This window comes from Quercus robur, chromosome 6 (genome assembly GCF_932294415.1).
Source record: "Quercus robur chromosome 6, dhQueRobu3.1, whole genome shotgun sequence".
Classification (NCBI taxonomy): domain Eukaryota; kingdom Viridiplantae; phylum Streptophyta; class Magnoliopsida; order Fagales; family Fagaceae; genus Quercus; species Quercus robur.
The window spans coordinates 39,483,754-39,507,313 of record NC_065539.1 but is presented as its reverse complement, the minus strand read 5'-3'; the positions used below and the strand labels follow the sequence as shown (position 1 = coordinate 39,507,313).

Sequence of the window (23,560 nt, the reverse complement as noted above, 5' to 3'; positions counted from 1 at the left end):
ATCTAAAAATTTTCTTAAAAAAAAGGCGAAAAACACATTTTGGTCCCTACATTTTCAGCCGATTTCCATTTTAGTCCCTAAGTTTTTTTTTTACCGCTTTTAGTCCCTCTCCTGAAAAACGCTTCCATTTTAGTCCTTGCCATTACATCAGAAACGGATATTGCAGACGTGGCAAACGGCAAAGTTAAATAATAATAAACTAATTTCCACGTGGCCTAAATTAATAATAAAAAATATTTTTTAATGCCAAATCAGCATCTAAATTAAAAAAATTAATTTATTAATTTTAACTAAATAAAAAAAATTAAAAACAGAATTAAAAACAGAATTAAAAACTAAAAATCTTATGAATTGAGATCTAAGTGTGCCTTGAACAAGAACAACAAGAACACAAACCCAAATCCAAGAACACAAACCCAAAAATTATTTAAAAAAAAAAACTAACCAAAGCCAGAAATTCCGATCTCAAAGCCAACCCACAACAACCTAGGCCAAGAAAATCAACCCACAGCCACAAACCATTCCTCACCCATTCCTCACTCCCTCAGATCCCATTCTCTAAAACCAAAAATCCAAAATGTCACACAGCGACACCATATGTCACGACCCAAACCTGTATATCAGAGTTTAGAGCATGACCGGCATGTTAATATCAAGTTTACCTCAATATTAACACGAACCAACCTAAACTGAAGGTACATATCAAGAATTGTTTCTTGAATTCCTGCTTATTGTCTTGCATAAAAGCCAATATATACAAAAATGATGGCAACCCTGACATTTCATTTCCTTCGAACTTGGAAACAAATACCACCTGTCTGAAACTTAAGGTATTCAAGTAAAAATTTACATAGCTAAACGTTTAGCAAAACTCTTATTACAAACCTAACCCCAAAGACATACAACTGGGGTTCAAAACAAACTACAGTACCGAATTACATCTGTGCTTAAATCAAGTACATCTTGATTCCTTCTATACAACAGAAGAGCTAACTGCTATACAACAAAACTCTACATTCTAACAAAACGAGAAAACACAGAATCCTTGCCACCTCTAATACTCTCGCTGCTTCCAGGAAGAACCTGTGCACTGAAATATAATAGGGTGAGCTGCGAAGCCCAGTAAGGTTTTAAAACTCTATGGGCCTTTAATAAGAATGCATGTAAATCAAATAGTTTATGGATATGCCAAATTTGATAAAATAGCCTTCATACTTTTCATATTGTTCTTAAAAGTAACTTAAGAACTTTCAGATGAGAATGCTTCATTTTTCTTTCATATAATAAATAAAATGACATAACAAGGAACTTAAATATAAGTTCAGTAATCTTATCTTTGAATGGATCATCAAATACTTTATCATAACTTCTCATCAGATTTAAAACACATTCAATATACCTTTTACATAATTTCTAAATAGCTTTATACCTCATTTATAATACAGATTAGTTAATCCAATTGTAAGTCTGTCACTACTTTGGGAGGCTTCCAGCATAGAGTACCGGGCATCCAACATTCCCCACAATGCCAGGTAATTCCGGAATCATATCATAATACATACTTTCAACCATGGGGGTAGGTTGACATCCTCCACAAGTTGGTTGTTACCAACAAGGGCGGGTACAGCAGAGCCAGTCCCACTTTTAATGGCCAATCAGAATTTCCATGGAAATGCCAGTACTATAACCCCTACTGGCTGAGTTCAGAACATAACAATGGAATAACCCGAAACTACATTTTTCTGATAACTTTGCTTTTACATAAATGTTTCACAAAGTAGCATATCCACTTCATTTTTAAATAATATGTTCGTGATATATATCATAGCATCAATATGCTAAAACTATTATGTATGTAACATTGAATAACTCACGAACACGTATTTTACTTAAATCATGCATATACGTAATATCTCTAATTAAGAGCTTTAATACATAATATTTTTCTAAATAAATTTTTATGCTTATCAAAAGCACATGTCACAAGTCCCTTACCTGAAAACAGATGGCGCGAGAGATTTTACACGAGGAGCTCAGGTTCCCGTGTTCTCGTTCTCGCCACCTAAATGAAAAGAACCAAAACTTATTATGGACCAACTCTTCCTAATATATAAACTTATACCTCAATCACAACCTAACTCTCAAACTCTAGAAAATCCTAATTCCCATCACATAAAGTTTCCCCAAAACATATATTACAATCATCAAACATATATTGCAGCCAAACCATAGAAAAACCAATCCATAAAATTTATATATGCTTCAAACATACCAAAGGATGAGCGTATTAAATTATAGTTCAAAGCATACACCCTAACTTGAGAATTAAATCCACAAAGTTAGGTGTAGCATATATTGTTCACTGCTCCTTACAGCCACGTATGCTCCATTTGTAAAATACAAACGGGCTGTCCACAGACCTCCAATTGTCATGAAATTTTACAGGACTACTCCCCTGTATGTCCAGTATAAACCATAAAAATTTCGGAGTCAAAACATTAACCCATGATTTACTAAAAATCACACAAGACAGTAAACTCAAATCTGTCCTGATAGAATTTCTTGCAACTTTCAAATTAAACCACTAATTTTATGTTCATCCAAATACTGTGAGACCACTTCTATAACAATCATCTGTGTCTTAGAATTCATAAAAAGTACTCCTTGCATCCTAACTCACAAAATACAATTTAATACAGAATTTTCTTGTAGTGAACATCAAATCTGTCACAGAGTCAGCTTCAGTACATATTCTTACAAAATCATCAACAAATAGCAATAGGTCTTAATTTCGTTTGGATATTTTTATACCTATAGTATACATATTAAAATACCCTAATAAGCATTCAATAGACCACAATATCATCAATATTTCAAGTAACTAAAACAGAATCACCCATTCAACTTCCAGAAACAGAGTAGAGAACAAAGAGGGAAAATAAGCAAACAAATTTTACTATCCAAATACACAAAATCAGATGAGGTTTAACTTACTTACCCACACAGTTTGAAGATAAAATCTTAGGGTTAATTGTCTAATTTCTTCTTCAAAGAAACTAGAATTTTTGGTGAGAAAGGAAGGGAGAGATGTTGCCGTGTAAGGAAGGAAGAAGAAAGAAGAACAAAGAAAGGGGAAATAGAGAAAGAAGAAAAGCAGCTGCTGGACTTCAGAAGCAGCCAAGAAAATCAGAAAAGCAAGAAGACTTTTGGGGCTTGGGTACGTGTATGGCTAGGGAGAAACAAATATCACAAACACCTTTTCCAATTTTTCTTGCATTCACACACACACATATAAATATATATATATATATATATATATATATATATATATAAAAACTTTGTGAGATATATATAAAAAAACTTTGCATTCACACTTATCTACAAAGAATAAATAACACATTACCCACACACACATATATATATCCTTAATTTTATAAAATTATATCTAACACATTAAAATGGCATATATGTTCTATAATATAACAAAATCAAAGTTTCATGCACTTAAAAGTAATTAAAATAATGACATGCATATAAACTCATAAAATTAATTAGGCAATTAGGTTGGGGTGTTACACCATACCTCTCCACCAATCTTCCCAATCGGACATTGACGAGATCGAGAAGCTAATCCACGCCAGCGTCCAATCCAGCTCCGCCACCGTCCTCCCGGCACGTCCTCCAAGTCCGCCGCGCGCTTCCATCCCAATCTCATCCTCTCCTTCTCCTTCTCCCTCCCCCTTCATCTCCTCCAACCTCCCTCCTCTTCCCCCGACCAATCACAAGGTGCCATCTGTCCCCACCGCCCCTCCTCCGCCTCCCCCTCCCTCTTCCTCCTCGCGCGGTGTCGCTCCCACCGGGTTCGGACCTGCCCCGAACACCCTCACCGAGCCCGTGTGGGACGGTGAAGCAGGATCTGTCGAGGATCGTGAGCAATTTGAAGCTGGTGGTATTTCCGAATCCCTATAGAGAGGATCCTGGAAAGGCTTTGCGTGATTGGGATCTTTGGGGTCCTTTCTTCTTCATTGTCTTCTTGGGCCTCGCTCTTTCTTGGTCTGCCTCCGTCAAAAAGGTTTTCATTCCTTTCTCTACTCTTATTATGCTATAAATTTAGTCATAAAATTACCGATAGATCGCGTATTATTTGCTATTCAATGCTGCTTTTCGCCTTTGTGGCTGTGGGTTGATTTTCTTGGCCTGGGTTGTTGTGGGTTTTATTTTGGTGGTTGTGGGTTGGCTTTGAGATCGGAATTTTTGGCTTTGGTTAGTTTTTTTTTTTAAATAATTTCTGGGTTTGTGTTCTTGGATCTGGGTTTGTGTTCTTGTTGTTCTTGTTCAAGGCATACTTAGATCTCAATTCATAAGATTTTTAGTTTTTAATTCTGTTTTTAATTTTTTTTATTTAGTTAAAATTAATAAATTAATTTTTTTTTTAATTTAGATGTTGATGTGGCATTAAAAAATATTTTTTATTATTAATTTAGGCCATGTGGACATTAGTTTATTATTATTTAACTTTGCCGTTTGCCACGTCTGCAATATCCGTTTCTGATGTAACGGCAGGGACTAAAATGGAAGCGTTTTTCAGGAGAGGGACTAAAAGCGGTAAAAAAAAAATTTAGGGACTAAAACGGAAATCGGCTGAAAATGTAGGGACCAAAATGTGTTTTTCGCCTAAAAAAAATCCTAAAAAAAAAACACACACACACTCTTGTCTTTCCTATATTTGGCACATACTTTGTACAGTTTTTTCCCCTTTGCACGATACTCTCACTGCGCCAGGTGACACTGTCTGATTAGAACTCTACTAATTCGTTTTGTTTCATTTGCAGGCAGCAGCACACCCTCTTAGAATAGCCCAAACTCTGACACACAAATTTGGTGAATACAAATTCAGCATGAAACTCATAAAAAAATTAAAGAAGTGCAAAATAAAGAAAAAGTAAAAAAAAATATATATATATATATATATATATATATTTTTATTTATTTATTTATATTTATATTGGTGCTCTCACTAAAATGAAGATGTGTATTCCGTGGTTAATTCCTAAATCCCTAAAAGTTTTGGTAGGTCAATATATATATATATATATATTTTTTTTTTTATATTTATATATATATATATATATATATATATATATGTAAGGACTCAATTTGTAACGATCCCAAATTGGTGTATTAGGTTCAAACGTTAAAGGTCCAAACAATAAATTTGTAGAGAGTGGACTAAAAGGCTAGGTCTTGATCACCGAATAGTGATTAGTCATGATATTCATGGCGGTCGCATAGAAGTGAACTGAGTTTGTCCAAGAAGACTTTCTCTTTGGCACGGCCTGAGCGGCTCCGGTCATTGGATCTCATCCGAGGAGCTTAATGTTTTTCTTATTCCTTTTACTTTCGGTTACCATGGTTCAAGAGTCGATCCCTCCAGCCCCTTTTTGGCGCATGAATTCTTACATTATATAGCCCCTCTCAGTTGATCCTGACCTTCCATCTGTTGATCAGGCAGAGTGCCTGTCCCATCAGCCGCCTTCTCCTACTTTCTGTTAGTTGCAATAACCGAAGCCACACTGTTCAGAGGTCTTTTCCCATCAATGTGGCTAGGACGTTTGTTGGCGCATTCAATGCGGAGGTGACGTCTTTTCCTTGAACTGCTCCCACACTATACCCCCGTGCGAGTCCTATTCTACTCGCCTTTTCTTCTGGGAGCGCTTTGGGGGCTGCCTTTGATGACGTGTCGTTCTTCCCTTCTAGGCCTTGGGATGCCGAGGACAGGGTTATCCTCGGCTGCATCTCTAGGCCATTTGGACTTTCGCTGCATGTCCTCGGCAACGACTATCCTCGGCGCGGGCCTTGGGCCCTAATGGTAAGTGGGCCGGGATCACAAATTCTCTGACTCCACAATAGTCCTTCAAAATCCTGCTGTCTGGCTCCTCGGACAGAGAGGAGGGTTTTGATGATATCAAGCCTCTGTCATAACTTGTCAATCCTTGTCATCTATCAGTTCTAGAGACTCTTCGTTTGCCCGAGACACGTTCTTGGAGCCTTGGTAGGTGAAACGTGTCTTCATTAAATGCGGGCGGCTCTGTGCTTCACACGTTCGACGGTGCGATGGTAATCTAATGGTGGAGATTTTCTTACCTTTATGGGCGGGAAAATTCGCGCAGTTACTTTTGATGGGAGGTATAAATAATTTTTAGAACTGATTTGTCTCTTAACTTTTGCACTTAAGAGTTCTAGCGCACATATCCTAGGTTTAGTCAAACTTCCATCCAACTTCAAGTCTCTCTCCAGCATAAAAAGCTTGTCCGAGGAACTTTTCCTCCTTTTTGGAAGTTTTCTGCTCTCACTAACTCGTGCTTTTTCTCTTCTGGGTTTATTTTCTTCTTGTTCCTCTCCTTCTCCTGTCATCTCTTGAGTCTGCTTAGTAGTTCCTAGAGATAGTTAAATTAAAAAAGTTGGTTGGGACCGAAGAGGCGATGGAAAAGTTCATCGCCGACTATAGGATACCCCCAATTTAAGTTTGAGGTACTACAAGGAGGGGGAGTGTCATCTTAAGAAAAGGACGGGCGAGGTGGTGATTCCCCTTCTCGCTTTTATAGAGGGGGGTATGAGAATCCCCATAGGGACGGTAATGAGCAGTTACCTTAGATATTTTCGATTAGCTCCTACCCAGTGCGCTGCTAATGTGTTTAGGATTCTGGGTTGTGTGGACGCCTTAAACGAAAAAATGGGGCTACGATTAACCCATCATGATGTAAATTGGTGCTACAACCTCCAACATTTGAGGGGCAAATCCTACTACATGAAGACGAGAGACGATAGGGTTCGGCTAATCCAGTGCCTCCCCGAGTCCAACAAAGGACTGAACAAGGACTTCCTTATTGTATCCGGGAAGTGGCACGATGGCCTTCCTTGCCCAATTGTGGAGGGAGAACCAAGTGGGGTGTAGAGAGTAGGAGAGGGCCAATCTTTTACGCCGTCTTAATTTTGTGTGGTTCAGTTACTAACTATGAACATGCCTTTTCTTGCAAATTTACACGCCTTTCACCGACACTTTCATCTGATCAACCGGGTGGATTTGGAGACCGTTCTCAAGGCGGCGGTTTTTGTAAACGACGAGGATGGTCAAGTTAGAGCCGCTCACAAAATCTTATGGTACGATCCCATCCAGAAGTCATTTGCCGCCCTAAAGCACGTGATTAGAGCTAACGATCCTCGGCTTCAGAAAATCACTGTAGTCGAGCACGGGTTTTTGATCTCTGAAGGATCTCCTGTCTCGAAGGGCATCCTGTTGGCAGGCTCTCCCCCGTTTCACCAAGCTGCGGAGGACGAAGGTGATTTGGGTCTGTCCGAAAAGGGGTTCGGGGTATTTGACCAAGCTGACCCATCCGAGGATCCTTTCGGTGACTTGGGTGACCCTGACTTGTCCGAAGCGGAACTGTTGTCAGTGGGAACATCCTCTCGGGCGGAGATGGGTCTTAAGAGAAAGCCTCCAACCAGCTTGTTCGACCTCATTGAGGGTCAGCTGGGGAAGGGTGCACAGGGAAAGTTGCAATCCAGTGTTCTAACTCCCCCTCCACAGCCCCAGTCTGTCCAGAATAGGTCTTCTCCTTCCCGGTCGCAGCCACAATCTCCCTGCCCCAAACTTCCTACTCCTTCCCAATTAACTCTGCCTCCTTGGCCTGAGCCCACCGACCCAAAGAGAAAGAGGAGTCCCAAGGGTAAGGAACCAATGGATGGGGGGAAATCCCAATCCTTTCGAGAGGAGGGCGAAGCCCCGCGAGCCCAAAAACAGTTAAAGATTGGGCTAGGGGTGTGCAAAAAATCGACGAACTGAACAAACAGACCGAAACCGACCGAACTGTTGCCAAATTTTCGGTTCGGTTTCGGTTCAATTCGGTTTCGGTTTCATTTTTTAAAAACCGAAATTTTCGGTTTCGGTTTCGGTGCTGGATTTTTTCACCCGAAACCGAACCGAACAAACCGAATATATATATATTTATGTAATATTAATACATAACTGATCAGTGGCCTTAATGGTATGCTCCTTATGATTTAGCTAGCTGATCCCAGGTTCGAGCCTTCGCGCGGGACGTTTGTATTTTTTGCTATTTAATTTTTTAAAACCCTAGTAGTAGCATAAATACCGAAATACCCCTGTTTAATCTTCCCTTTTCTTCAGCTTCCCTTTTCTTTCTTCAGCCGCCGCTCTCCCCATTTTTTTCTCTCAATTTTTTCTCTGTTTGTCTCTTCCTTTCTCGTTTCAATTTTTTCTCTCTACCCTTCGTTCCTTCCCCAATTTTCTCTCTGGTCTCTGCCCTTCTCAGTCCAGCCGCCTCATTCTTTTCTTTTCTTTTCGTTCTCTGAGTCCCATGGACCATGGCCATGCCTTTCTCTTCTCTCTAAGTCACATGTCTCTGTTCTTTCTTCAATTCACTACAGAGACATGGTGGTAGACTCAAGCATGGTGGTAGGCTCCTGCTATGGTGCAGCAACGGTAAAGTTCTGTCTGGACCCTTTTGCTAAATCAAAATATTTTCAATTTTTTGTTGGAATCTGTATGTAATACTGTAAATTGTTGAACAAATATTGTTGGAAATTTTTCTTTCTCTGTCATTCTGATTTGTTCAACAGCTCTCTCTCTGTTACTCTATTTGTTTTTTATATGTGATTAAATTTAGGGTTTTGAAAATCTCAATAACCCTCTCTTTGGAAAACCGAAAACCGACCGAAACCGACTGAAACCGATATACACCGAAACCGATGGTTTTCCAGCCATTTCAGTCGGTTTCGGTTGAGAATTTCACAAACCGAAATATTCGGTTTCGGTTGGCCATGCCTATACAAACCGACCGAAACCGAACCGAGCACACCCCTAGATTGGGCATTAAGGCCAGGGAAAAGGGATCGATGCCCAATCCGCGCCGAGTGCTTGGCTACCTGCCCCGATGCTCCACGGGGAGCCATTGATGGAAGATGCATCCATGAGGAACCTTGGAGACGGCGAAGGCGCTTATGTGGCCGACGCATTAGAGAGGACCCTACTGCTTCCCACTGATATGAAAGAGTTGAAGAATATGAGGATGCATGAGATTTTCCTCAGCGTGAAGAGGTACCTGGGTATGGTAAGGCTCTTAAAACCTATGACTCCGTCGACTCTTGCTCCTAGATTCTCGTTCATAATGTGTTTGTCTCAATTGGCAGGCTGTCCAGGCCACCTATAGGCTGGAGGAAGAGGCTAAGGGGCAGAGTAAGTCTGCAGAACTTAAGCGTAATAAACGTATAGAGGCTGCGCGGACCCTCAAAAATTCTGAGGCTGACCTCGCGAAGGCCAGGGAGGACTTAAAGGAGGTGACCAGGGCCAAGGACAGTGCTGAGGCAAGTTTGACCAGTGCCCAAAAACAGGCCGAGGAACAGACGATGCACCTACTTGCTACCGATGAGCAATTGGAGATCGCCAAAGAGCAGATCAGTGATTTAAAGAAGAAACTGATCGAGGCAAAAAATGCTAAGGGCGTGGCGGAATGGGTCAGAGACGAAGCCGTGAGGGCCAAGACAGAGGCTGAGTTTGCTAAGACTGAGGCCGAAGCTTCCAAGGACAAGGCCGAGGAGGAGGCTTATGATGCGGGGGTGGCTGAAACCCAGGCCATCCTTAAAGCTCAAATCCCTGGTGTATGCAGGCTATACTACTCCCAGGTTTGGAATGAGGCCCTCAAACGAGCTGGGGTGAAGGCTTCGTCCTACTTGTGGAAGGCAGAGAGCGTGTTTTATCCTCCGGCCATCTGCAAGACTGCCTCCGCCAGCTCAGAGACTGTGAGCGCTCCACAGGAGACTGAAGCTGCTCAGCCGGAAGCTGCTCAGCTCGTTCTCACTTCTGACGAGCCGACTAAGGGAGGAGAGCTTCATGGAGCGCCAAAAACACTTGGAGGTCCGAATCTTGAGGTGTCCCAGGAGGCTGCCAAGTCCACAATCAGTGCTCGGATCTCTAATGCCGAGGAGCCGGCCCTCTTGGTTTAGCTCCTACAGGCCATTCTCCTTGCTGATGTCTCTGAGGGCATCGAAGCTAATTCTGCTCGACCTTCCTAGGAAGGGGATGTCTCTCAGGGTCCCGAGGCTAATCCTGCTCAGCCTTCCCAGGAAGTGGCCAAAACGAAGTTGAAGAAGTAGAGGCCCTGGCCAACTTTTGTATTTGTTTCTAGTTTAACTGTTAATTAGTTTCCCTTTTGTTTTGAGAACCTTAGAGTTTGCTTGTAATTAAACTCTTTGACCACATGTATGAAACTCTTTTCTTCCTTTTTCCTTTAAATTGCATGTTCGTTGCCCTTACCGATATTTACTATTGTTGCGAATCTCATGGTTTTTAAACTAGTTATCTTAACCTGTATGGATGGTTGTGCATATGATATATTTGGGATCACATCCCAGAATTCTAACTTACCCGCGCCCGTGGGGCGTTGAATTTGTATCTAAACATACTTCTGGGGAACTAAAGGCATCATCCGAGGTGCTGAGCGTGTTGTTGGGCCGTGTCTGGTACTTAGATTTTCTTGGAGTATCCCTCATAGGTTTGAGTCCAAGGACCATGCAAGACCTTGGTTCTGTCCAAAACTTAGATTCTCTTAAAGTGGTTGGTTTCCCCATAGGTTTGAGTCTGAGGACCATGCAAGACCTTGGTTCTGTCCAAAACATAGATTTTCTTAAATTAGTTGGTTTCCCCATAGGTTTGAGTCCGAGGACCATGCAAGACCTTGGTTCTGTCCAAAATTTAGATTTTCTTAAAGTAGTTGGTTTCCCCATAGGTTTGAATCCGAGGACCATGCAAGACCTTGGTTCTGTCCAAAACTTAGATTTTCTTAAAGTAGTTGGTTTCCTCACAGGTTTGAGTTCGAGGACCATGCAAGACCTTGGTTCTGTCCAAAACTTAGATTTTCTTGAAGTAGTTGGTTTCCCCATAGGTTTGAGTCCGAGAACCATGCAAGACCTTGGTTCTGTCCAAAACTTAGATTTTTTTAAAGTAGTTGGTTTCCCCATAGGTTTGAGTCCGAGGACCATGCAAGATCTTGGTTCTGTCCAAAACCTAGATTTTCTTAAAGTAGTTGGTTTCCCCATAGGTTTGAGTCCGAGGACTATACAAGATCTTGGTTCTGTCCAAAACTTAGATTTTCTTAAAGTAGTTGGCCCATAGGTTTGAGTACGAGGACCATGCAAGGCCTTGGTTCTGTCAAAAATTTAGATTTTCTTAAAGTAGTTGGTTTCCCCATAGGTTTGAGTCTGAGGACCTTGCAAGTTGGTTTCCCCATAGGTTTGAGTCCGAGGACCATGCAAGACCTTGATTCTATCCAAAACTTAGATTTTCTTGAAGTAGTTGGTTTCCCCATAGGTTTGAGTCCGAGGACCATGCAAGACCTTAGTTCTGTCCAAAACTTAGATTTTCTTAAAATAGTTGGTCTCCCCATAGGTTTGAGTCCAAGGACCATGCAAGACCTTGGTTCTGTCCAAAACTTAGATTTTCTTGATGACTCGAGGGTTAGCCCCTTGACAAAGGTGCGGGGCATTGACTTGATGTTGGAAACCCTTAGAACTGCTCGTGCCACTAGCACTTCGAAGGGTAGCCCTGAGTGGGAGCTGAGTTAGGGCAACAACCGCGTGCTGCTGGAAATGATGGAGAGGCTTTTGCATAGCTTGCCCCACTGCCAAAATTATTTCTTTCGAGGGACCCTTGTTAACAGGGGCTTGATCCTACTATGATTAACCGCTGCCTACGCCAACACACAAGCCTTCCCACAGACGGCGTCACTTGTAAGAACTCGATTTTTAACGATCCCAAATTGGTGTATTGGGTTCGAACGTTAAAGGCCCAAATAATAAATTTGTAGAGAGCGGGCTAAAAGGTTAGGCCTTGATCACTGGGTCATGGTATTCATGACGGTCGCATAGAAGTGAATTGAGTTTGTCCAAGAAGATTTTCTCTCTGGCACGGCCTGATCGGCTCCGGTCATTGGACCTCGTCCGAGGAGTTTAATGTTCTTCTTATTCCTTTTACTTTCGGTTACCATGGTTCAAGAGTCGATCCCTCCTGCCCCTTTTTGGCGCATGAATTCTTACATTATATAGCCCCTCTCAATTGATCCTGACCTTCCATCTGTTGATCAGGCAGGTAACTACTCGAGTGCCTGTCGCATCAGCCGCCTTCTCCCACTTTCTGTTAGTTGCAATAATCGAAGCCACACTGTTCAGGGGTCTTTTCCCATCAATGTGGCTAGGACGTTTGTTGGGGCATTCAATGTGGAGGTGACGTCTTTTCCTTGAACCGCTCCCACACTGTACCCCCGTGCGAGTCCTATTCTACTCGCCTTTTCTTCTGGGAGCGCTTTGGGGGCTGTCTTTGATGACGTGTCATTCTTCCCTTCTAGGCCTTGGGATGCCGAGGACAGGATCATCCTCAGCTGCATCTCTAGGCCGTTTGAACTTTCGCTGCATGTCCTTGGCAACGACTATCCTCGGCGCGAGCCTTGGGCCTTAATGATAAGTGGGCCGAGATCACAAATTCTCTAGCCCCACAATATATATATATATATATATAGTTTGGTTGCGTGCCTTAATTCACTTAAAAAATAAATAGTACTAAACAAAAAAATATAGAAAAATACATTGGTGTAATTCTTATATATTTTGATATGATGATAAAAGGTAATTATAATGTAAATGATCTCATTGATTCAAATTCATTGTATCTAAATATATATCTATATCGAAAATAGTAAAATAATAATTGACCAAAGTTATTGGGTTTTATTTGAATTGCGACCTTAGTTTTGAGTGGAATAGCCACCCCCTTCAACTTCAAGTGATTAATGTGGTATAAAAGTCTTTCTCTTGTTCCATCACCCATGTTTCTCCTTTTGTTTGTTTGTTTTCTTTTCTTGCTTTTTTTCCTCTTTGTATTATTTGGTCAACTTGGGTGGCACCGTACGTCACGCATGCGTACGTGGAGGATATTTGTGTTGTGAAATAAGATAAGTAGCAAGACATGCTATAAAAAAAAAAACACCGACTATAGTCGCGTTTACAAAAGACGCAACTATAACTAACCTATAGTCAGGTTTATAAACGTGGTTATAAACTTAGCATATAGTTGCGTTTTTAAAATGCAACTATAGATTAACTATATAGCCGCGTTTTTAAGTGTTTTTAGCCGCATTTTTTTGGATAGGATCTATTGCTGCGTTCAAAAAATGTGGCTATAGGTCTAGCCAAATAATATATATATATATATATATATATATATATATATATATATATATATATATATATATATTAAAGGAGGACTTATAGCCACGTTAAAAAAATGCGGCTATAGTTATCCTATAGCTGCATTATAGAAGTGAGGCTATAGATCCTGCTGAATACATATATATATATATATATATATATTTTTTTTTTTTTTTTTGAAGGAGGACCTATACACGTGTTTAAAAAATGCGGCTATATATTATTTGATCATATTCATATATCTCTTAGTCATTCACACTTACCACATGTACTGATGTATTGAAGCCAAACTCTTTTTGGCCAACTTGGGTGGCACGCATGAGAAAAGTGTTGTAGTCTTTCTCAAGGCTACATAACACTAATTACTTGTGCAAGTCAACACGGCGTTCTGTACAAGACTTCTTTTACAACAATTTGGTTTTTTTATTTTTTTTAAAGAAGGTTGAGGATTACATGTGTGGATGTTTTTTCTTATTGTTTGTGTAAAATAAAAAAAATAAAAAATAAAATAAAATAAGATTTTTAGGCTAAAATAGACTGGGAATTTTAGATGGACAGATGCAAATTCTCTTAGCATGCTACTTTCAATAACTTATATACTTAAAACAAGTTCAAAATAAAATAGAAAGGAAATAGCTACCTCTGGAATTAAAAAAAAAAATCAATGTAAAATGTTTGGACTTAAAAATAATAAATAAATAAAAAGAAAAAGTCAAATTTGGTTGCGCCAAGGGCAGACAAGTTTGGAGAGAAACTCATTAAACTTGTCATATTATCTTTTTATTGAATATGAATTTTGAAAATCTAAACGTTGGCCTATATGTTCTTTATGTGCATGTTAAATTTTATTTAAATCGAATGTTATTTACTATTCAACCAATAATATTTTTTTTGTGCATAATTTTTTACTACAAAAATGTGAAATTTAAACATATCATTGATGATATATTTATTGATCTTTGATTTTTCTAAAATTTTATAAGCATAGAGAATATAAAATACAATCCAGCAATTAAATTTTTAAAATTCATATAAAAAAAATATAGGAAAAATTTGAAGGGGTTTTTCTCCGAAGAAGGCCTTGATAGACAGCTAGGAGAGAAGTAGATTGGTCCAATTTGACTACTATGTCCGTGAGCCTAAAAGAAGGACTAAATGTAATTTGATGCGACAAAAGCAAAACGCAACTTGATGACTTGAGGATCCCCCAAACCAATTTACTCAAATTATTTTTGTTTCACTAAAAAAATTTTCTTCTCAAGTTAGGGTTTATAATTTTTTTTTTAAAGATATTTTTCAAAAAAAAAAAATTAAAGGATGACAAAACATATTAATTGATTTAAGAATAGAGTAATGCTAGAAACACGTAAAATTTTATAATTTTTGTTATAATTCGTCACATGACGATTTGTGAGTATCGGAGGTATTAGACCCACCATTTGACCTTTATTCTTTATAATTTATCATATGACGAGTTGCGATAAAAATTGCAAAACTGGACATGTCCTAAGCATTACTCTTAAAAATAATAGTGTGCGGGTGTTTTTTTTTTTTTTTTTTTTTTTTTTTTTTTTCAACGAGTATAAACTTTTTTTCCACAAGTAGTGTAATGTTGACACGCAAGTAGAGCCGCCACTGAACCGGGTCAACCTGCAGTTCGCTTTTGGTACCCATATTCAGATTTTTGGTTCTCGTGGGCCATGACCATGAGCTCATATACCTTTTTTTTTTTTTTTTTAAAAAAAAAAAAAAAAAAAAAATAGTAGCAATATATAGCACAAGCTAGCAGGGCTCGAAAAAACAAATTGCCCGAATAAAGTTGGGAAGAAATGGAAGGCTCTCTTCCTCTCCACATCTGCCATGTCAACCCTCTATCCATATTCATCAACAGATCACATACTTTTATCCACTCCATAGCTTTAGCTCTTTTGATTTACTACAGAGCCTCCTTTCTCTTCCAACACCCCAAGATCAGTGCCACACCAATTCTACCATGGCTTCTTGTGTTCGTTGCTGAGCTCGTCCTCTCTTTCATATGGCTCATCGGCCAAGCCTATCGCTGGCGTCCCGTTTCTCGAACAGTCTTTCCAGAAAGATTGCCAGAGGATGATAAGCTTCCGGCGATTGACGTGTTTATATTCACCGTGGATCCAAATAAGGAGCCAACTTTGAAGGTGATGAACACTGTGTTATCGGCCATGGCGCTGGATTATCCACAAGGGAAGCTTCACGTGTATGTTTCAGATGATGGGGGGTCTCCTGTAACTTTGCATGGTTTGAAGGAGGCTTGGCGGTTTGCAAAGTGGTGGCTTCCTTTTTGTAGGAGGTACAGAATCAAGACAAGGTGCCCGGAGGCTTATTTCTCGGCTTCAAACGATGATGATGATGAAGGGTTTGGGAGTTCTGAGTTTATCACAGAGAGAAAGAAGACTCAGGTTAGTGTGTGCGTTTTTTAGTTTATTAAAGTTCTGATTTTGGATTTCTAAATTAAATGTTGAGCAATGATTATTGTACACCAGCTAATATCCACTATCGCACCCACTCAGTTTTAAGTTTTAAGTGTTTTTTTTTTTTTTTTTGAGAAACAAGTTTTAACTGTTAAATGTAAATATTATTAAAAAAAATATGAATATTTGACTTGAGGCAATGGTCCCCCTTTGGCGTTCCATTCAATGTTGGTCTTGAGGAATGAGGAGGTAGCTCAAAGAAATTTACTAGACATAGTCGCTCACTTTGCTCTGATTTTTTATTTGAGAGAGATGAAATAGTGTTAATATGTTAAAATTGAATAGCTGTGGAAATAAATTATTATTATTATTATTATTATACACACATGTATGCCCTTAGGTGTATATTAGTAAATTATTTTAGGAAATTTTTTATAAAAAAGTGAAAAAATGACTAATTTTTTTAACAGTTCTTTTAATTTCTTATAAGAAGTTTCCTAAAACGGATAATTAATGTATGGCCTCAGGACATACATTAACCGGACCCTATAAAATTCTATAGGCTATATACATTAATATCCCTAAGTAGTGTGTGTAGCCATTGATATTATTATTGTAAAATTGTAAATTGGTGAGAAAAACTATATCTAAGTTTCATCCTCTATATATTTAGAGTGAGCTACAAATTTTAGTAAATAAATATGATGAATTAATGTGTAATCACTTTCTCAAAAAAAAAAAAAAAACCAAAAAATTATGTGTCATCGTTTAATATATGAGGTTGTAAGTTATTTTAGTAGCCTAAGAATTTTTCTATACATCTATATATAAGGTTTTTCTTATCTTGTTTTTGTTTACATGTTCTTTTTAATTCTAACTCAATAGGCTATAAGGTTTGAAATTGATGAAACATTTGAAAATTATTTAAATATATAATGAAAGGAAATATTGGAAACATTAATTTTTATAAGATAGTCTTATTTAATTACAAATCAAGAACTTTTTTAGCATATGCTTCCCCCCCCCCCCCCCCTTCTTTAAGTTTAAAGTCTGGGCCATCTTTGGTGGTGTAAACTAACGTGCATCAACTAGTGTAAAACAAGGACGGACCCATAGGGGGGCCAAGGGGGCCCAGGTCCCAGGCCCAAAACAAAGGAAAAAAAAATTGGGCCCCCCCTAGCCCAAAAAAAAGAAGAAATTTTTTTTAATAATAATATTTTTTTTTTCTAGAGTTGTGTCTCACTCTTCCAAAAATTTAGATTCATTCTCTTTTAATTAGTCTAACTCAACTAGCAACTACTCAACTAAAAAACTTAACAAAAACAAATTTTAAAATAAAAAATAAAAATTTTCAGTCAATCCAATGTTAGAATACTAGCATTAAGTGTTTTAAATGGTAAATATTTAGAACACCAAATACCAAAAAACTACTGTATGAGACATTTCAAATGCTATATTAAAGTAGTAAAAATAAGTTTTGGTTTGTGAAAATAAATTTTTTTTGCAACAGTTGATGCTTTTAAGAGACAATATTATTTTGTATTTTTTTTTTTTTGTCTTTGTTAGTAAATGATTGTATATGTATACACACACACATATGCTCTTAAGCGTATTGTAGTAAATCATTTTAGGAATTTTTTTAAAAGAAAGTGAAAAAATGACTAACTTTTTTAACAAATTTTTTTTTTTTTTTTAATTTCTTATAAGAAGTTTCCTAAAATGGATAATTAATGTATGGTCTCAGGGCATACATTAACCGGACCCTATAAAACTCTATAGGCTATATATATTAATATCCCTAAGTAGTGTGTGTAGCCATTGATATTATTATTGTAAAATTGTAAATTGGTGAGAAAAACTATATCTAAGTTTCATCCTCTATATATTTAGAGTGAGCTACAAATTTTAGTAAATATATATGATGAATTGATGTGTCATCACTTTCTAAAAAAAAAAAAAAAAATTATGTGTCATCGTTTAATACATGAGATTGTAAGTTTTTTTTAGTAGCCTAGGAATTTTTCTATACATCTATATATAAGGTTTTTCTTATCATGTTTTTGTTTACATGTTGTTTTTAATTCTAACTCGTTAGGCTATAAGGTTAGAAATTGATGAAACATTTGAAAATTATTTAAATATATAATGAAAGGAAATATTGGAAACATTAATTTTTTTAAGATAGTCTCATTTAATTACAAATCAAGAATTTTTTTAGCGTATACTCCCCTCCCCTGCCCCCCCTTAAGTTTAAAGTCTGAGCCGTCTCTGGTGTAAACTAATGTGTATCAACTATAGTGTAAAAAGGGGACGGACCCATAGGGGTGCCAAGGGGGCCCAGGCCCCAGGCCAAAAAAAAAAAGGAAAAAAAAAGTAGCCCCCCCCCCCCCCCTAGCCCAAAGAAAAAAAAAAAGAAGAATTTTTTTTTAATGATAATATATATATATATATATTTTTTTTAGAGCTGTGTCTCACTCTTCCAAAAATTTAGATTCATTCTCTTTTAATTAGCATAACTCAACTAGCAACTACTCAACTCAAAAACTTAACAAAAACAAAATTTTAAAATAAAAAATAAAAAATCTCAATCAATCCAGTATTAGAATACTAGCATTAAATGTTCTAAATGGTAAATATTTAGTATTTAGAACACCAAATACCAAAAAACTACTATACAAGACATTTCAAATGCTAAAAGTAGCAAAAGTAAGTTTTGGTTTGTGAAAATAATTTTTTTTTTTTTTTTTTTTTTGCAACAGTTGATTCTTTTAAGAAATAATATTATTTTGTATTTTTTTTTTTTTTTTGTCTTTATTAGTAAATGATTGTATTTTAATGTATTAAGAAACAATGATTTTGTGTATTGATCTTGATTGATAGTTTGTTAGTAATATATGGATACCTATTTAGATTTTTTTTTTCTTCTTATATTTCTGCTCCCCTAGTTTAAAATCCTAGGTCTACCCCTGGTGTAAAACAATCATTATTTAGTGTTAATTGTTTGAGGCACGTTTTAGACGTTTGCTTTTTGCAAGAAAATATTATGTTTTAGCTGCCACATAAACAGATGGGTGATATTTGGTACAGGAAAGATACGAGATGTTCAAGAAATCTATAACTGAAGTAAAAGAGAGAGGAAGACTTGGTGACAATAGTAGGATCACTGCTCAAGATCACCCTTCTGTTATTGAGGTACTATTTTTATAATGCATATGTGCACATCCCTCACATCCCTCTAATTTTAATCTTGTTTTTTACTTTTGGATACCTCTTATCATACATTTATAATTTTTTTTTTAAATGTCAACATATTCCTTTTTCTTTACTTTTCGATCATTAATTCCCACCAAATTGTCTAATACACAAAATTTGGCAGGTGATACAAGATGATTCCGATGATAAAGTACAAGAAGACCAAGAAAATATTCCACTTCTTGTTTATGTTGCTCGTGAGAAAAGGCCTTCTCATCCCCATCATTTTAAAGCCGGAGCAGTCAATGTTCTTGTATGATCATTTCCCTCCTATATATACTCTATGTATCATTACTGTATGAAATACTTAGACAAATTTTATTGCAGCAACGAGTCTCTAGCGTGATAAGCAACTCCCCCTACATATTGGCACTTGATTGTGACATGTATTGCAATGACCCGACTTCAGCTAGGCAGGCAATGTGTTTCCACCTTGATCCTAAGATCTCGCCCACACTTGCTTTTGTTCAATTTCCTCAGAGATTCCACAACATCTGTAAGAACGACATCTATGATGCTCAACTGAGATCAGCATATTCGGTATGGAAATTGAAACACAGTGTTTGGAAATATGCATATCAGAGCCTTCAAGAGTGGATGAAAAATGGAAATTTTTCTCTAATGATTTTTCTGCCCGTTGTAGTTAATGTTGTGTGGTCTAGATGGGCTCCAGGGACCTGTATTGTCTGGCACTGGCTTTTATATCAAGAGGGTGTCATTATGTGGAAGTTTCATACACGAAGGTTTGTTGAAAATTTTATCTATTAATTGCCATTGGGAGAAATATTTACGCTAGAAACACAACAATTTTGCAACTCTTAATGTAGCAAATTGTCATCAAATCATCACTTTCACATATAACCACTACTATAAATCACTTTTCTTAAACACCAATTTCAATAACAATTGTGAAAATGAGTGTGTTCCTTGACTTATTATTATTACAGAAAATGCAGTATAGTTCAATTAGAAAAAGTGGAAGGGAGGCAACACTTTCTGTTCAAATATGATATATATGCCATAACTAATAGCCATCAATATTGTTGACATGTCATAGTGATGGTAGTTTCACTTTTACTTTTCAGATGTTGATCTCACGGAACTTAAACAGTCATTTGGTTCATCCAATGAATTAATCAAATCCCTTCGCGGAAACTACGAGCCTAATGCGATCAATGGTCAACAAGAATTGTTGAAAGAGACTCAAGTATTAGCCTCCTGCACCTATGAAAATGACACTAAATGGGGCAAAGAGGCAATAAATCTCATTAACTTTTTTCCCTATATTATTTATTTTTTTAACCATTAATGGATGGAGCTTGATATAAAATATTTTGACTATTGCTTGGCAGGTTGGTTTCCTATATGATTCTGTGGCAGAAGATTTCTTTACCGGGTTCATCTTACATTGCAAAGGTTGGACCTCGGTTTATTGTAATCCATCGAGGGCACAATTCTTAGGAAGCGGCAGTGCGAATTTGAATGACTTAATGATTCAAGGCATGAGATGGAGCTCTGGGTTGATAGAAGTCGGTTTCTCAAAGTTTTGTCCCCTCATATATGGTCCACCAAGGATGTCATTTCTTGAGAGCATGTGCTATGGAGAACTGTCATTTTTCCCTTTCTATTTCTTGCCATTATGGTGTTTTGCCACTATTCCACAATTGTGTTTACTCAATGGAATCCCATTGTACCCTAAGGTAAGAACACATACACATTTCCTTCATGATCTCTTATTACATTTAATAGTTAATAAAAGGTTTCCCTCTTATATATACTCATCACTTGTGTCACTGCAGGTTTCAAGCTCATATTTTGTTATATTTTTGTTCATCTTTTTATCGTCTCTAGCTAAACTTTTGCAAGAAATCCTCTTTACTGGAGGGTCATTCCTCTCATGGGTAAATGAACAAAGGATATGGATGATGAAGTCAGTTACATTTCACATATATGGAACCTTAGATGGTATTATGAAGCGTATTGGTATTAAAGAAGCCAGTTTCGTGCCCAGCAACAAAGTTGATGACGATGAACAACTCAAATTATACGAAATGGGCAAATTTGGTTTCCAAATACCAAACATTTTTCTTGTTCCTATGGTTGCTCTTATCATCTTGAACATGGCTTCGTTTGTTGGTGGACTTGTCAGAGTGGTCTTTTTGGGCGATTGGGACAATATGTTTGTGCAAGTTTTCATCTCATTCTACATCTTAGTTATAAATTTTCCAATAATTGAGGGGATGATAATAAGGAAGGACAAAGGACGTGTTCAACCATCAGTTACTCTATTATCTGCTATGTTTTCCATAATTTTCTTGTTAGTGGGATCATTCATTCTCCATTGCTAATTGGTGAGTATGTATTATAATTTCTTACTAATTATATCATCATTTTGAATTCAATATAGAAAAGACTATTGTAGATGCATTCTACAAATAAAGTTCTTGATGTCCTCTATTTTATTGGTATACCTTTTGTTGTCCTATATATATTTTTTCAATGTGCAAAGAGGAGTTTGCCTAATCCTGTCTTTTGGAACAGGTTATTTTAGGAAAAAGCTAAAAGCAATAAAAAAAAAAAAAAAATCTGTTGAATAAAATTGGATGGATATTCTCCCAACTGTTGATTTTTATCAAAAATTCAATTCAAAGTTTGAGGTTGAGGAACCACTAATTGGGGATTCGGGAAGATATTATCCTTGAAAGATTATTTCATTTTCCAAGCGTCCCAATCTTCCATGTCTGGTTTTATTGCTGATTGATATGTACAAGAGATTTTTCTTTTTCATTATGATAAAATTTTGAAAGTGTTTCAAATGATAAAATGAACGGTTGTTTTGGATTAATAGACTACCAAAAACCTATGACTCAAACCTGTTTCTAACATTTGACACATAATGACATGATAATTAGCATGGAAATGCTAACGAGTGCTTTAGGACATTGATTAACAATCTATTTTAGGAAATTTTTTACATTATTTTTATGGAAAATAAAAAAAATGTTAAAACATTATTATTATTATTATTATTATTTCCATAAAAACATTTTTTAATTGGATTATTAACTAATGCACCAAGCAAGGTTTTGAAACCCGGACCGGACCGTACGATCCAACCAAGAAAACCTCGAACCGCTCATTTTTGCGATTCTTTTAGCCTCAAGAACCGCTTTATAGGAAAAAAATAGGGACCCGTGTGAACTGCAATCGGACCTCACGGTTTTGAGAACCGTGATCATACTGCTTCTCACGGTTCCCTACTTCCCTTTGAAACTGAACCTATAAAAAAATAATAAAAAATAAAAAAAATAAAAAAAAAAAATACAGAAGAGGAGAGATTGTCTTTGAAAAGAGCGATCTGGACAAGCCAGTGAATGATGGCGAGAATGGAAGGCCAGTGGTGAGGAGTACCAAGGGCTTTGAGAATGGATTTGTTGAATTTGAAAGGGTAATTTAGGGATTTGAGCAAGAAGGGGAGATCTTTGTCGAGTTTGGAGGAGGAAGGGAACTGGAGATGAGAAGGGAGATCTTTTGGCTTTATTCTCTGTCGGTAATGTGTGTGTGACAAGGTGAGAGTATGAGAGAAAGAGAATGAGAAAGAGAGCTAGAGATGAAGAAAGAAAAATAAAAGCAGAGAGGAGTTAGATGAGGCGATGGAGATATGTGTGTGGAGGATAAAAAACAAGAGAAAAAAAAAAAAAAAAAAAAAAGAAAGAAAAAGAAACGTATGCTCCATATGGATGCAAGGAAAGAAAAGAAAAAGAATAAAAAATCACAATAAAATGTTTTCACAATATTTCACAATAAGTTTTAAGTAATAGATAGTTATTAGTTAATATTGGTGAGTAAAAAAATAATTTTAATAATGGGTTTAAATTAAAACTAGTAACAACTTTTCAAATAAATTTTATTGTGAAAATACTACTAAAAATATTGTAGACTTCTTCCCTGCTTCTAAACAGTTCTTTGCTGCTGCTGCGTGCTTTAGTCTCGACCACTTATATTTGCTTTGTTGTCAACTACTAACATTTAGTGCTTGCTTGCTGTCAAGCACTTCTTTCTTGGGTTTTGAAATTTATTTAACTTTAACAATTTTTAAATGCATGAACATCTTCATCTAGCTTTTGATTTTTAATTCATAATAAATGGTGAACATTGACTATTCAGCTTGGGAGTTGGGAAAAAAAAAATGATCCGTAGTCAAATGGGCTTGGCCATGAGCAAATGAACCAATTTGTCTCTTAACTATTTTATTGAGTTTCATAAAATAAAAATTACTAGGTACTAAAGTGTACTTTGTCATGACTTAAAAATAATTTAAAAACTCAATAGTTATTTATGTTTTTTTAGAATTTAATAATTCTTATTTTTGTTATGAAAGTTATGTTAAAAAAATACTATCTATATTTGTTTTGGATTATTTTAGTTAAATTTTCAATATTTATTTATTCAATATATTTATTTATAATTTAAATAATTATTAAATTAATTATGACGTCATTACGGTTCGATCCCAGTTCGACCTCGATTCGACCTCAAAAACCTTGAACCTCTCTTTTTTACAGTTCAATGAACGGTCTAGG

General features: G+C 36.9%; 1 protein-coding gene, 1 long non-coding RNA gene and 1 pseudogene across 2 annotated transcripts; 2 read left to right on the top strand and 1 right to left on the bottom strand.

Annotated features, from left to right (window-relative positions):
* Nucleotides 1-763: 763 nt before the first annotated feature.
* LOC126688714 (uncharacterized) lies at nucleotides 764-3,284 on the bottom strand. The gene is made up of 3 exons (XR_007644337.1): nucleotides 2,999-3,284; nucleotides 1,996-2,062; nucleotides 764-1,090 (listed from the first exon to the last, which is right to left on the bottom strand). It is a non-coding gene; the product is annotated as an uncharacterized LOC126688714 (long non-coding RNA).
* A 174-nt stretch (nucleotides 3,285-3,458) lies between these two features.
* LOC126690177 (protein YIP4b-like) lies at nucleotides 3,459-4,123 on the top strand (annotated as a pseudogene).
* A 10,945-nt stretch (nucleotides 4,124-15,068) lies between these two features.
* On the top strand, nucleotides 15,069-21,445 carry LOC126688712 (cellulose synthase A catalytic subunit 7 [UDP-forming]-like). The gene is made up of 8 exons (XM_050383495.1): nucleotides 15,069-15,713; nucleotides 18,813-18,917; nucleotides 19,102-19,230; nucleotides 19,305-19,517; nucleotides 19,621-19,720; nucleotides 20,063-20,232; nucleotides 20,330-20,677; nucleotides 20,777-21,445. Exons 1-8 carry the CDS (start codon nucleotides 15,108-15,110, stop codon nucleotides 21,323-21,325), a joined length of 2,220 nt encoding a protein of 739 aa, XP_050239452.1. The 5' UTR covers nucleotides 15,069-15,107; the 3' UTR covers nucleotides 21,326-21,445.
* The last annotated feature ends 2,115 nt before the right edge of the window (nucleotides 21,446-23,560 follow it).